The sequence below is a fragment of the Brachycentrus maculatus genome, unplaced genomic scaffold, assembly GCF_059751285.1.
Source record: "Brachycentrus maculatus isolate JH-2025_06_01 unplaced genomic scaffold, ASM5975128v1 h1tg000933l, whole genome shotgun sequence".
Lineage (NCBI taxonomy): Eukaryota > Metazoa > Arthropoda > Insecta > Trichoptera > Brachycentridae > Brachycentrus > Brachycentrus maculatus.
The window spans coordinates 69,413-83,859 of NW_028281655.1; the positions used below are offsets into that span (position 1 = coordinate 69,413).

Consider the following 14,447-nt stretch of genomic DNA (forward strand, 5'->3'; position numbering starts at 1 on the left):
ATATATGGTTCTGAAAATAAAATGGCTATTGAAATTCAAGGAGTTAAAAAAAATGATAATTTTTTTTTCAATATGCATATATTCTAAAGCAAATTAATACTAAAAAAATATGCACATTTAGTAGAATCTGTGTAATATTTTTATCAAATATTTCAGGTTAACAGGATTTAAACAAAGATTTGTTTATCCATAGAGTTCTTTGTATGATTTTCTGCACTGTTATACATTGTATAAAAGGGGAGTTCAGTGTAAAATAAAATAGTTCTTACTCATTCAATGATTCCGGAGTAGGTAGGTTTGTCACTTGAATAGGTTCAGTAAGCTTGACTAGAATCACGTCAGCAGTCGGGTTTGTGGTACCTGCCTAGGACAGAGCGATAATACAGATTCAGAGAATAATACAATAATTGTACATATAGTACCAGAATGCCTATTAAGTCACGACTCATTTCTTTTGACAGCATTATTTTTCTATTGCCAAATCCATGTTTTGATTCTATACATCAGTGTCCGTACTAGCACTCTGTTGAGAATTGCCAATTTAGTTTCCATGGACATATTTTTATTTACAATCACTCTATTTATTATATTCCTTGCATTCACCCATCTCTCAATATTTTTATCCACTTTTCCATCCTTTAAGAACATGCCTCCAAATATAAAAATCCTTGCACCTGTTCCAGGTATTCATTGTGTATGTTAATCTTCCATTCAATTACATCTTTCTCGCTTTCCTGAGAATCCTCTCGATTTATTTATTGAAGGATTGAACATGTCATGTTTATGGCTTAAAATATTTGTAAAACACCTTGACTGTCAAAATATTTGTGATAAAAATTCTCCGGCCTTATTGGTGCGATTTATCTGATGAAAGATCCGTTATTCCAGTATTAGAGTACAGATTCACTTATCTTCTAAATCAGTGATTCCCAAAGTGGTCTATATCAACCCCTAGGGGTCTATGACAACTTGCAAGGGGTCTATGTTTTAATTTGAATTTAAAATATAAATGTATAAAACCTAACATGTGTGGTTTTTAATTTTCACTACACTTCACTAAAAATACATTTGAAGTTAATGAATTTGATAAAAATCAATATCAGGTAAGGCAAGGGGTCTACGAGATAAAAGAGTTTGGGAGCCTCTGTTCTAAATGATCAGATCTTACCCATCTTTAATACAAACAATACTTAGCAGTATCATTCTTAACAACAAATTCAAGTGTAAAATATCCATTTTTAATGTAGTTGTCTCTAGTTGTATCACGCTGTCAATACGTCTGTATTACTAAGCATGCAGGTATACATAAGCACATATAGCACAGTTTTAACTATATGTTTGTTTATATTTTTTCATAACTCAGATTAACCGAGAAATCGGTAATACCTGATTTTTTTTATACGGGAGTGTACTGAATTTGAAGGTTAATTATCTAATGTTCAATTTAACATCATAAATATGTTTTAATATTATAGTATTCATACCTTAGGATAGCGAATCGATAGCTGTCTGGTGTACTGAGAGTCAGGGTCCCCAGCGTGGCCATAGAAGGGAATGGCCATAACTCGGGTCAAGCTGTCATTGAACTTAGCATAAGCCATGTGTGTGCCATCCTGGGAGAACCACAGTGCCTTATTAGTCCCAAATATCTCCTCTGAAAATGTAAAGCAGCTTTGTATTCTAAAATATGATATATATTTGCAAGTAAAATGACATCATTACTGTTAGGTATGTGCTTTAGAAAGAGAGCGTGCTAGAAGCGATAGAAACAGAGGTATGCAAGTGTGAATGCATGTAGAGGAGTGATCGAAGAAAAACATTATTTTTCACAATATCATCAAATCTGTTAAACCCTTTACAGTTGTTTATGAAGAAACATCATCAGAAAGCAACTGTTTTCGAAGGGGTTTCTAAGACAATTCGAAATAATTAATTGGATGCGATTTTAAATGTTTGTCTCGAGAAAATTAAAAAACTTTGAAGGAGACCTTTTTTATAAACTACTATTTCTGGAATAAAATGCACTACTGACACTTTCAGTCACCGGTATTTGATGACAATGAAACTTACCAACAAATTGTGTACCATATGTTACATTACCAGGGCTTCCGGATCAGTACGATTTAAAAAATAATACAAACCTTCATAGACCCAATCTGCTACGCCATTGTATATGGTTCCAGGAATACCGTCACTAGATATCTGGGTAGTGGGAGCAGTAACGGAACTCCTGTAGAAAATGTTGTTATTTTGAACAAATGCAAGAGCATTTCCTTGCGGTCCCCACACAGCCAATTCCAAATAGGTTTCATTAGCGTCCGGCGTGATCAGCAACTGCTCTCCTGTCTCAAGTTCAATGGCCACATACTGAGCAGTGTAGCTATGACGATATAGCTAAAACAAACATATGTCAAATTACTTTCATATTATAGGTGTATCGACATGAGATGAAACATGTATTGTTGAGAATGTGAATGATTCCACCAGAATTGCATATATATAAGTTAAAAAAGAGTGAATGTTCAATAATGGGTTGAATCGACCAAATTTTCACATTAAAAATGATTAAAAAAAACAGATTAATTTATTGTATAAATTTAATACAAATTATTGGTTTGATTCCAAAATAGAAAACCATTAATCTTTTATGTGATATTTTCAACAAAACATAAGATTATAATACCTTTTACCTTTCTATAACTGAAGGCAAGCAATAAGTACTTTTTGTCAGCTGAGAATTGTTGATCGAATGATGTTGATAAAATCTGTAAAAAAAATGCACTGAATGATTATACCGATCTTATATTACTAATTCCTTATATCTATTTAGGTGCACTCATTTCTAAAGACGGAGGCTGTGAAGCAGAAATCCGGAGAAGAATTGGAATGGCAAAATCAGCAATGTATAGTCTGGCGAAGATATGGAAAAATCGGTCCATACTGAGGAAAACGAAAACCCGTCTAGTGAAATCTCTTGTATTCTCCATTGCGCTGTATGGAGTGGAAACATGGACACTGAGGAAAAAGGAAAGACATATGCTGGATGTGTTTGAAATGTGGTGCTGGAGGAGGATGCTGCGCATTCCTTGGACTGCAAGACGCACAAACGTCTCCATTCTCCGCGAACTGTCAGTGACAGAAAGACTCTCCACGACTTGCAGGAAAAGGATTCTGTCCTACTTTGGGCATATCGCCAGAAAGAACGAGAAGAGTCTTGAAAAACTGGTAGTAACAGGTACAGTTGAAGGCAAGCGGGCAAGAGGACGGTCTCCAACAAGATGGACAGACCAAATAAAGGAATTAACCGGATCCTCGCTAAACGCTGCCATCAAGTTGGCCCAGGACCGGGAAGAATGGAGAGGACTTGTGCACCAAGTGCCTGACATTCCAGAAGACCACGACGCTCAGCATTGAGCAAGAAGATGAAGAAGATGAAGATATTACTAATTCATTTACAAATATGAGATCAAGGAATTTGAGAAACTGCAAATAGTTGCTTCATATAGTTTTGAGACTATTTCGAGGCACCAAAATGATCTTATATGACTTTAAATTTGTATCTACATCTGGAGAATGTCTGACGTCAGTACAACTTTGTTCATTCAAGTATTTTTTTCATTATTAGTTTAAAAGCTTGGTTCAAAATTCAAGTATGCAGATGTTATGCTATTTCTAATATCTACCAGTGTTCAAATATCTTTTATTATCCAAACTTCCTGACGTTTTTTTTCCCATATTAAAATGATCGCGCAATAAACTCAATACAATACAGTGAGGCCTATCTACATACTATCTTGAAATAAAGACCAGTTTATGTATATTTTTTATTAATAAATTATTTTAAATGTTTGTTAAAATTTCAAGTATATACTTCTTCTTCTTCCTGGCTCCATCCCAACTTATCATCTTTGAAGATTAGTCAGCTCTCCTCGTCCACAGTCCATGTTATCTTTCTGTATCATCCATGAATTCTTTGATATTTCTCTAGATGTCTTTAAAAAAATATCCATGGCGATTGCAGGCAATCATTGCATTGGTTCAGAATATGATCAGCTTCTCTATGTGGCCATACCATTTCAATAGCCTTTCCTCTACCATACTATTGATATCTTACTATTATGTATGTTAAAAATCACGTATGCACATATTATGTTATATCTAGTGTCTACCGAAATTTGTCTTTTATTTTATGTGTGATGTCCTATCCCTTCTGGCAAAACTCTACGATGGTTGGTTGGTTAGTTAGATAGAATTTACATAATACAGCGAAATAAGATACCTAAGTATGCTATAATTTTTACCGCGTGTTATTTGTTAGCTCTTTAAAATAATTGCCTAGGATAAAACTAGAAATGATACATGTAAAATAGCTATTGTTCAAGCAATAATTATCATAACTCACTTGATTGTCCTTTGATAACAGAACCACTGTCTTATCGGATGTAGCATTGTACAGCAATAGATTGCCTTCTTCATCCGTGTACGTCAGTTCGTCATCTGCAAAAATAATGATATTGAAATGAATAATATTATTTTTTTAATTCTTCTTCTTCTGTGCGTGTCATGTCAGGTACCCCCCATATCGACTATCGCTTAAGAAAAATTATCTTTGTCTTTGGTAGCAAAATACATATTTTAACAGCAGTTATTCCTGATTGACTTAAGTGTAATGTCGATAAGAAATAACTGCGGGAAAAAACTTGAATTTTTGGTCTTCCTCTAGATATCTTTTGAGGAAGATCTATTTCATAGTTGTACAGGAGAAATTGACCAACTGACAAAACGTAAAATGTTCAGGGCCATTTAAGTCACTTTTGCTTGGCAACAAAATAAACATCAATGCAGTTAGTCAATTTTAAGAAGTCAATATATTATACTTCCAAGTTTAAAATCCTTTGGGATTTTTTTCAGGGCAATATTAAACTAGTAAGATATCAAATAGTCAATAATCACGTTTTTGTAAAAAATGCATTTGGTCACTTTCTCCTGTATGACTACAATATAGTGATTGCCTGGTTCACAATATGATCAAGTTCTTTACATCTTATATGCCTATGTGTACCTCCTATGTTCTAAGTGTCTTGCAACATGTCAATGATCATATAATATTATATATTCTTCTAACCCTTTATCCGCACCCGATGGTGCATAGAGCACAGCATCATGTAAACACAGTGTTATCTTGATTGTTAACACATGAAAGAAAGGGGATCAAAGGTGATACATTTATTTGACTCCCCCTGGGAATCGAACATCCAGTAACGTAGCCGAACGTACTAACCATTACACTATGGAGGCAGACAAATAAAACATAGGTATGTGTAAAAAACTATAAAGTTGTTATTTTATTATAAACCTTTAATATTTGCTCCTTTTTCCAATTACATTCGCCTCATAAATTTGTTTTACCGTTCTTTCCTCACTCATTCGTTCTACATGTCCAAACCATCTCAAAACACCTTTCTTAATTTTATCGATAATGCTTGTCTCAGCTTAGCATTCCTTCCTTATTTCACTATTCGAACATCTATCATACATCGTTTTGTCGCACATTCTTCTGAGAGATCGCATTTCGACTGCATTCAGTCTACTTTCATCCTTCTTTTGACAACTTGGCACGATCAAGTATGCCAAATACTTGAAAGCGGTCAGGTTAGGAGTCGAAACAATCAGCGGGTATGTAGATGCATGAACGTGGAAGAGGCGAAGAATGTTTGCAAAGACAGAGTGGCGTGGCGTTCATTTCTCTCCGCCTACTCTGATGGTTTGTTAGTTTTATAGTATTTGAAATAATTACCTGATACCCATGTGGCATTGAATCTGAAAGGGACGAGTTTTCCATTCATGACGTCATCCAAGCTGATGGGCTCCGCCAGGGGTTTGTCTGCACCGCCGCCTCGCTTGGTGAGCAGTATGGCGGCCGTGACGATGAGAGCCACCACTATGATGATCAGCACGATCCATAGCAGCCATATCCGGAGCTTCCGGCGGTTGGACTTGTCCATCAACTCCTGCAAGTGGGAAAACTGTTTCTTTTCATTATAGAGGAAAATTTAACGTAGGATTGGAATTTTGTTTATTCATTTTATTTTATTTTGAAATTTTACATAAACGTAACATAAATAAAGACATTTAGGTAAATGAGTTACACAAAATAAGTAGTTAATTGTACTATTCCAATGTATCATTATCAGACGGGAGGAACATCTAATTTAACATACTCAACCTATAAAGGATTGTATTGGGACTCTTTTTGTGTTTATAACTGCCGATATAATTAATATTTTATTCTTCTTCTTCTTCTTCTTCTTCTTCTTTTTGTAGATCCTAGAGATCTGTTTGTGCGTCCGCATGTCGCTCTTGGGATGTCGACTCCCAGCTGTCTTTCCATCTTTTCGGAGGTCTGCCTGGGGGTCTGCATCCTTCAGGGTTGCCTTGGAGGGCAATACGTGGAAGTCTGTCTTCTGACATTCTGTTTAAATGTTCCTTCCAGTATCGCCTTCGTTGTCGTCCCCACCTCACAATATCCTTCGTCTTACACATGCTCCGGATGTCGATATTTCTTACTCGGTCTCGCAATGTGTTTCCAGTTATGGATCGGAGAGTCTTCATCTTGGAATATTTATTTATTTTTATCAATATTTTATTATATATATATATATATATATATATATATATATATATATATATATATATATATATATATATATATATATATATATATATATATATATATAATAAAATATTGATTATATCGGCGATATATCATTTTCTTTTGGAAAATTCACCTTCGTAAATACGTTGTTTTCGTAAGTTGGTAATGAATGACGTCACAGAAACCATAATATCTAATATCTAATACCTAAAGTTTAAACCATAATATCTCCCTTAGTTCTCTACAGATTTCAATAAGAATGTTATCGATAGTCTTGTGATTTTTCATATTAATTTATCAGTCAATAAACCAACATCGTGACAAAAATATATTACAAAATTCCATAATTGTAAATTTGTGAAAATACCTGGAAGATGTATGAGAGAGAGGAAAAAGGAAAGATCAAAGCTGAAGTCAATGACAAATTGTATGAAACTAGGGACACACTACGATATAAATGTCGAGTACAATATATCAAAATCGCTATATTCAACGTTAACCAATTTAAATGAACGATAAATATGAGAACTTTGTTTAGAGTTTGTTCTACTCGTGGGAAGCGCTAAGGTGCCAGTTATCCTGATTATTCGATAAAACATATAATTTTTTTGTTATTTTGTATTTTTTTTGTACTTTATATCAACACTTTTATTCTAGTTCTACATCTTATAATATCTATTGTATTCTTGCCAGTGTCCTTTACATGACCTAAATTATACTGTTTACCCAGACACAGGCCATGCCTTTGTGGGACCTTTTTTGTATTTATTTTTTATTAATATTTTTTGTATTTGAATTTAAAATAAAGAAGAAAAAAAAGTATTTTTCCCAAGAAGAAAAACAGAGCCTTCGGAAAATGAGCAAACATGCAACTTAATAGAAAACCTTTTTTGCGTTGTATTTTATTGTGCAGCTAAGAATAGCATAATACTATGATTGCACTGTGTTTTCCTCGAAGAAGAAAACATTTTCTCGTAATATTATAAAACCTTATAAAAACAAATTATGTAAAATACTATTGTAGGTATGTCAAATAAAAAAAGATATAATATTATACAATAGAAAAAATGAAAGAAGTGGTTATATATAAAAAAGAGACTAAAATTTAATATGCTAATCTTTATAACAAATTTTTAAACAATAATTTACCCAAATATTTTAAGGATAAAATAGTGTTAAACAAAAAATTTCATGAACATATTACTAGAAATAAGGATAAAATAAGACTGCCATTCACTGCCACTCAAACTCCGCTCCTTGACTAACCCCTTCCCCTAACTTATATTTATATTTTATATTTAACTTTATATTTTATATTTTAGTTATTATACAGACCTGAATTATGGAAGTTTAACTTCTGAAACATGTAGTCTATAATAAAACTCTTTCTTTAATCATTGAAGACTGCCATTGTTGAAACCGAGTCACAAAATTGTTTAATGCATAAGGGTTTGAAAATGTATGATGAGTTGCCTGAATGTATTGAATAATGAAAAGAGTGTGAAAGAATTTAAAAATAAATGTTTTGTTTACTATAAGGAGATGTAAATATATATATATATATATATATATATATATATATATATATATATATATATATATATATATATATATATATATATATATATATATATATATATATATATATATATATATATATATATATATATATATATATATATATATATATATATATATATATATATATATATATATATATATATATATATATATATATATATATATATATATATATATATATATATATATATATATATATATATATATATATATATATATATATATATATATATATATATATATATATATATATATATATATATATATATATATATATATATATATATATATATATATATATATATATATATATATATATATATATATATATATATATATATATATATATATTATATATATATATATATATATATATATATATATATATATATATATATATATATATATATATATATATATATATATATATATATATATATATATATATATATATATATATATATATATATATATATATATATATATATATATATATATATATATATATATATATATATATATATATATATATATATATATATATATATATATATATATATATATATATATATATATATATATATATATATATATATATATATATATATATATATATATATATATATATATATATATATATATATATATATATATATATATATATATATATATATATATATAAATATATATATATATATATATATATATATATATATATATATATATATATATATATTTATATATATATATATAAATATATATATATATATATATTTATATATATATATATATATATATATATATATATATATATATATATATATATATATATATATATATATATATATATATATATATATATATATATTTAGTAATATATAATGTAATATTTTATTAATGTAATATAAGCTAATTAAAGAAATAAATAAAAAATAAAAAAATACATGAAATCGGTTGAAATAATCGACGGGTATGTATGAGGAGATGCATGGACGTGGAAGAGGCGAAGAATGTTTGCAAAGACAAAGTGGTGTGGCGTTCTATTCTCTCTAACGACCCTTGCGGGGAAACGGCGTGATGATTAGTTCGTTAGTTAGAAAATTTCAATATTTCATTTATTCGACTTCAGTTACATTTCATGTAAAAAAATTACTATGCTTTAATACATTTCTAAATAATTACTTTTTAAAAGTTTTTTTCTAACGTGAAAAAGCACGGAAAAATCAAATGATTTTCAAATACGAAGGTTTTTTATTCAAATTTAAGGACTAGTTGCTTTCTGCACAACTTCAGTGAATTGACACTGCCCTTTGATCATTTAACGGGGCTAATAACAAACTTGTACATTTTATAATTTATATATGAAGCACTAACTTTGTGATTTTCCATGTTATAATTAAAATGTAACATTGTTTTAAAATCACTATAAATATTTTATTATAACTTAATTATAATATCTACCGGTTTCGAAGCTAACCGCGTCTTTATCAAGACTGATTAATACTAAAACACTATCTACTTTTAAAAAAATGTAAATATTTTGACGGTTAGGCAAAGGAGCTTGGGTAGATCTCAGGTGGCTTTATTTTTTGTGTTGATTAGCAGTCACAGTTTTGTTGAGGAAGTGTTATTTACCGTATTTATATTCCAGTGTTGAATGTAACCAGTTCAATAAACACAATGATCAAAAAATTACAACAATGGAGGTTCAAAATGTCAAGTGAAAAGTTAAAGTGAGCGTGTGTGAAAACCACGAACCTTTCAAACACAATGAGCGATTTACACATCTCGGAGTTAGGAAATCCAAGAAGAGTTTGAAGGTTAACATTTATTATTCAGATCGGCTATTCTTTTTATGCACCCTAGAACTAGAAATAGATTTGAGTTCTTTGTACAGCGCATTTAAGGTGATTCACAAAAAGAAACATAAAAAATCAATTGTTATTATTATAATTTTATAAGAATATTAATTAATAAAATGAATAAAGTAATTTTTCTTGTGTTTTTTTAACCGTCGCTTTAAATTTTTTTGGAAAGATTTGGAATTGATTTGAGTATTTTTATGATACGTTTATAATCTATTGGTAATCTACGATGAAAAAGAGGAAAAATAAGTGAATATTTCATAATCACAGTTTGGAAGAAAACTGCTTTCATGGTGAAAAGGTAAAGAGCGATAAATTCACAATAAAGTTAAAAATACATAGATGAAAAAAATGACTCTGGCCAATATCTGTACCCGACGGATTCTCCAGTTCTTTGGACACGTTGCGCGTGGCAACGAGGATAGTCTGGAACGACTAGTTGTGATCGGTAGCCTGGAGGGAAAGAGAGGGAGAGGAAGATCCCCACACGATGGACCGATCAAATTAAGGCAGCAGCAGGCACCTCAGTGGTTGGAGCGCTACGTGCAGCGCAGTCAAGGGATAACTGGAGAAGAGTCATTGCTTCTGCAAGGGTCACAGCCCTAAGCAATGAGGATTAAGACGGAGAAGAAGATGAAAAAATGTTATTTCGCGACATAAAGTTGTTATTTCGCGGCATAACGTTGGCATAATATTGTCATAGATATTTAGAATATGTAATATGCATACACATACTATATGAGTCACTCGACAATATTAAAATATTTGTGGTTTAATACCACAACCAAAATCATCAATTCATATTTCCTGCGAAATGATTTGCAAAAATATTACATAAGCATTGTGGATAGGACACTCATCGTCACTCAGTGTATCATCTTCATTATTCATTTTCTCTCGGTAGGTACTGATTGATTATACATTTATTTTATAAATAATTCAGTTCCAAAATTTAAGTATTGTGGTGGTCAATCATGGGTGGAATGGTGAATGTTTCACGTGTGTAAAGTGACACACTCAAAATATTGTGAACAAAATAACTGGTAAAAGTATAAGCCGCATAAATATGATATATATGATATATATATATATATATATATATATATATATATATATATATATATATATATATATATATATATATATATATATATATGCATTTGATATGTTCTACTGCAATCTTTCAAAATTTAAAGCTAAATTTTTCGAAATCTTATAAACCTAAAAAAAGTAATTCTATTCCCTGTCCTTTCCTTTTCTTCTTTTCCTATCGCTGCCATCTCCTTTTCTCTTTATCCCATCCTTGTCTCATGTCTCTTCCTTTATATAGACCTCTCTTATGTATAGTTGTGAAGAACTATAATTGGTACTCATGATTTTATTTTTTGTATTCTGTATGTATCATATATTGTAACTGTTGTTCTTCCTTCCAATAAAATAAAATAAAATAAAATAAAAATAAAATAAAAATTGAAAATCAGGTTTTCAGGCCTATCCCACTATGTAAAATAATCCGGTTTCGGATTTTGAAAAACAATAAAAGTGACTGCTGAATAAAAACTTTTTCAATCTGATCAAAGATGGCTGTTGTTAACTCACTCAAGGAACATCATGAGATTGATCACATATATATGACGTTAAAAAATTGAGAAGTGTGGAAATGTGTGTAAGGTGATCAATTAACCAGCTTATGACAGGTTATAAGCCCTGTAAATACCGAAAATTCTATATTCTTCTTCATCTATCTTGATTAGTCAATGTAAATAACTCCCGGAGAAACACATCTTTGTTGAGATGTGAAAATGTAATACAATTTTTAATTGGATTGATGCAGTGTTAAGATAGTCGATAAGGAGGCGGTATTAATAATTACCTGGCTGCTATTGCCAATTTCCAAACTTGCTCGCACCATGGTGAAGAATTTTTCGAATCAGGCCAAAATCTGGAAGAAAAAGAATACAATAATTGAAAAATTGTCTGTCATAAAAACAATTAATTATGTTTAAATTAAACACTTGTAAAATACCACTTATTGAGTTTTATTTCATAACACGCGACTAGTTTCGAAAACTACAGTTGTTTTCGAAACTTATGATAAGCATAAATGTGGAAGAGGTGAATATTGTTTGCAAAGACATATTGGTGTGGCGTTTTATTCGCTTTACCTACCCCTACAGGTAACACACCGGATATACCCTAAAAGACTACAATATAAATATACATTCTATAAGAAATCTACCCTTCCTTTTGTGCCGACCAATACTAAGTAAAAAAGCGGGTAGGAGTATCGATGGTTAGTTTTATGAATATATATAAAGGGTCCGCCAAATAACTTTTTTTTTTTAAAACAGGGCGCAAAACATCGAGTGTAGCTTCGGCTGTGTGGCACGTAGCGCCGTCCTGTTGAAACCAAATGTTGCCAATATCCTCCTCTTCAATTTTTGTGAACAAAAATCCGTTCAACATGGCCCGATAACGATCGCCATTGACTGTAACGGCCACTCCTTGCTCATTTTCAAAGAAAAATGGCCCAATTATGCCTCTGGACCAAAATCCGCACCAAACAGTGACTCGTTTTGGGTGTACCGGCTTTTCAATGTATGCGTGCGGGTTTTCTGTGCCCCAAATACGACAATTTTGCTTGTTTACATACCCGCCAAGATCAAAATGAGCTTCATCCGAAAAGATGATTTTTTTGGCAAAATCGGCATCTTCTGTAAGTCGATCGCAGGCCCACTCAGCGAAGCGAAAACGCATTGGATGGTCAGTTGGCTTCAACTCCTGAACCAATTGGACTTTGTATGGCGTCATACCAAGGTCTTTATGCAAAATTCGTCTCAATGATGTCTCCGAAATGTTCAATTGTTGAGAACGACGGTGAATTGATGTTGATGGCGCTTCACGCACACTTTCTGCCACAACATCGATATTCTCGGGTGTACGCACTGTTTTTGGCTTTTCACGCTTTGGTTTATCGATGAGGATGCCTCTTTCACTTTTTTCACAAGATAACGAACATACGGAGCTGACGGTGCTTCTCTTCTTCCAAAAACCGTACGCAATTTTCGCACACATTCTGCAACATTACCATGATTTTCAAAGTAATGTCGCAATATTTCCCAGCGTTGTTCAAGCGTATACACAACCATATTCGCTCAGCGGAAGGATAAAACTAATTATCTGTCAAATCAGACATGAGCTAAGTGTTACCATTCACGAAATAAGCACTAGTTGAAAAAAAAAACTTTAGATGGCGGACCCTATATATATATATATATATATATATATATATATATATATATATATATATATATATATATATATATATATATATATATATATATATATATATATATATATATATATATACATATATATATATATACATATATATATATATATATATATATATATATATATATATATATATATATATATATATATATATATATATATATATATATATATATATATATATATATATATATATATATATATATATATATATATATATATATATATATATATATATATATATATATATATATATATATATATATATGTATATATATATATATATATATATATATATATATATATATATATATATATATATATATATATATATATATATATATATATATATATATATAAATATTTATATATATATATATATATAAATATATATATATATATATATATATATATATATATATATATATATATATATATATATATATATATATATATATATATATATATATATATATATATATATATATATATATATATATATATATATATATATATATATATATATATATATATATATATATATATATATATATATATATATATATATATATATATATATATATATATATATATATATATATATATATATATATATATATATATATATATATATATATATATATATATATATATATATAAATATATATATATATATATATATATATATATATATATATATATATATATATATATATATACATATATATATATATATATATATATATATATATATATATATATATATATATATATATATATATATTGAGAAAGATAATACATATTACTATGAAAAATGAAACAGGTTATTTCTCCCATATAGGCGCATACATATGTAGTTAAGTTAACTGACATCCGACATGGTACTTAACGATATCCATAGTGTACATGATTCCAGCCTTGGTACACTACTGTGCAGCGGTACAATAGTTTGATAGACATCGTCCTAGACCAGTGGTTCTAAACCTTTTTGGAGTCAGGGAGCGCTTTTAATCATAAGGAAAATTCGTAGTACACCAAAACTATAGATCCGA

The 14,447-nt window shown here is 29.7% G+C and overlaps 1 protein-coding gene across 1 annotated transcript in view; it reads right to left on the reverse strand.

Annotated features, from left to right (window-relative positions):
- Nucleotides 1–14,447, reverse strand: part of LOC148299815 (venom dipeptidyl peptidase 4-like) — a 99,741-nt gene that overhangs the window by 11,899 nt on the left and 73,395 nt on the right. The window contains exons 2-8 of the mRNA XM_088275641.1: nt 11,975–12,043; nt 5,798–6,026; nt 4,403–4,497; nt 2,691–2,765; nt 2,142–2,394; nt 1,485–1,654; nt 270–364 (exon numbers count right to left, since the gene is read on the reverse strand). Coding sequence (XP_088131767.1) covers nt 270–364; nt 1,485–1,654; nt 2,142–2,394; nt 2,691–2,765; nt 4,403–4,497; nt 5,798–6,026; nt 11,975–12,013 — 956 coding nt within the window. The 5' untranslated portion in view covers nt 12,014–12,043. The remainder of the gene's footprint in view (nt 1–269; nt 365–1,484; nt 1,655–2,141; nt 2,395–2,690; nt 2,766–4,402; nt 4,498–5,797; nt 6,027–11,974; nt 12,044–14,447) is intronic.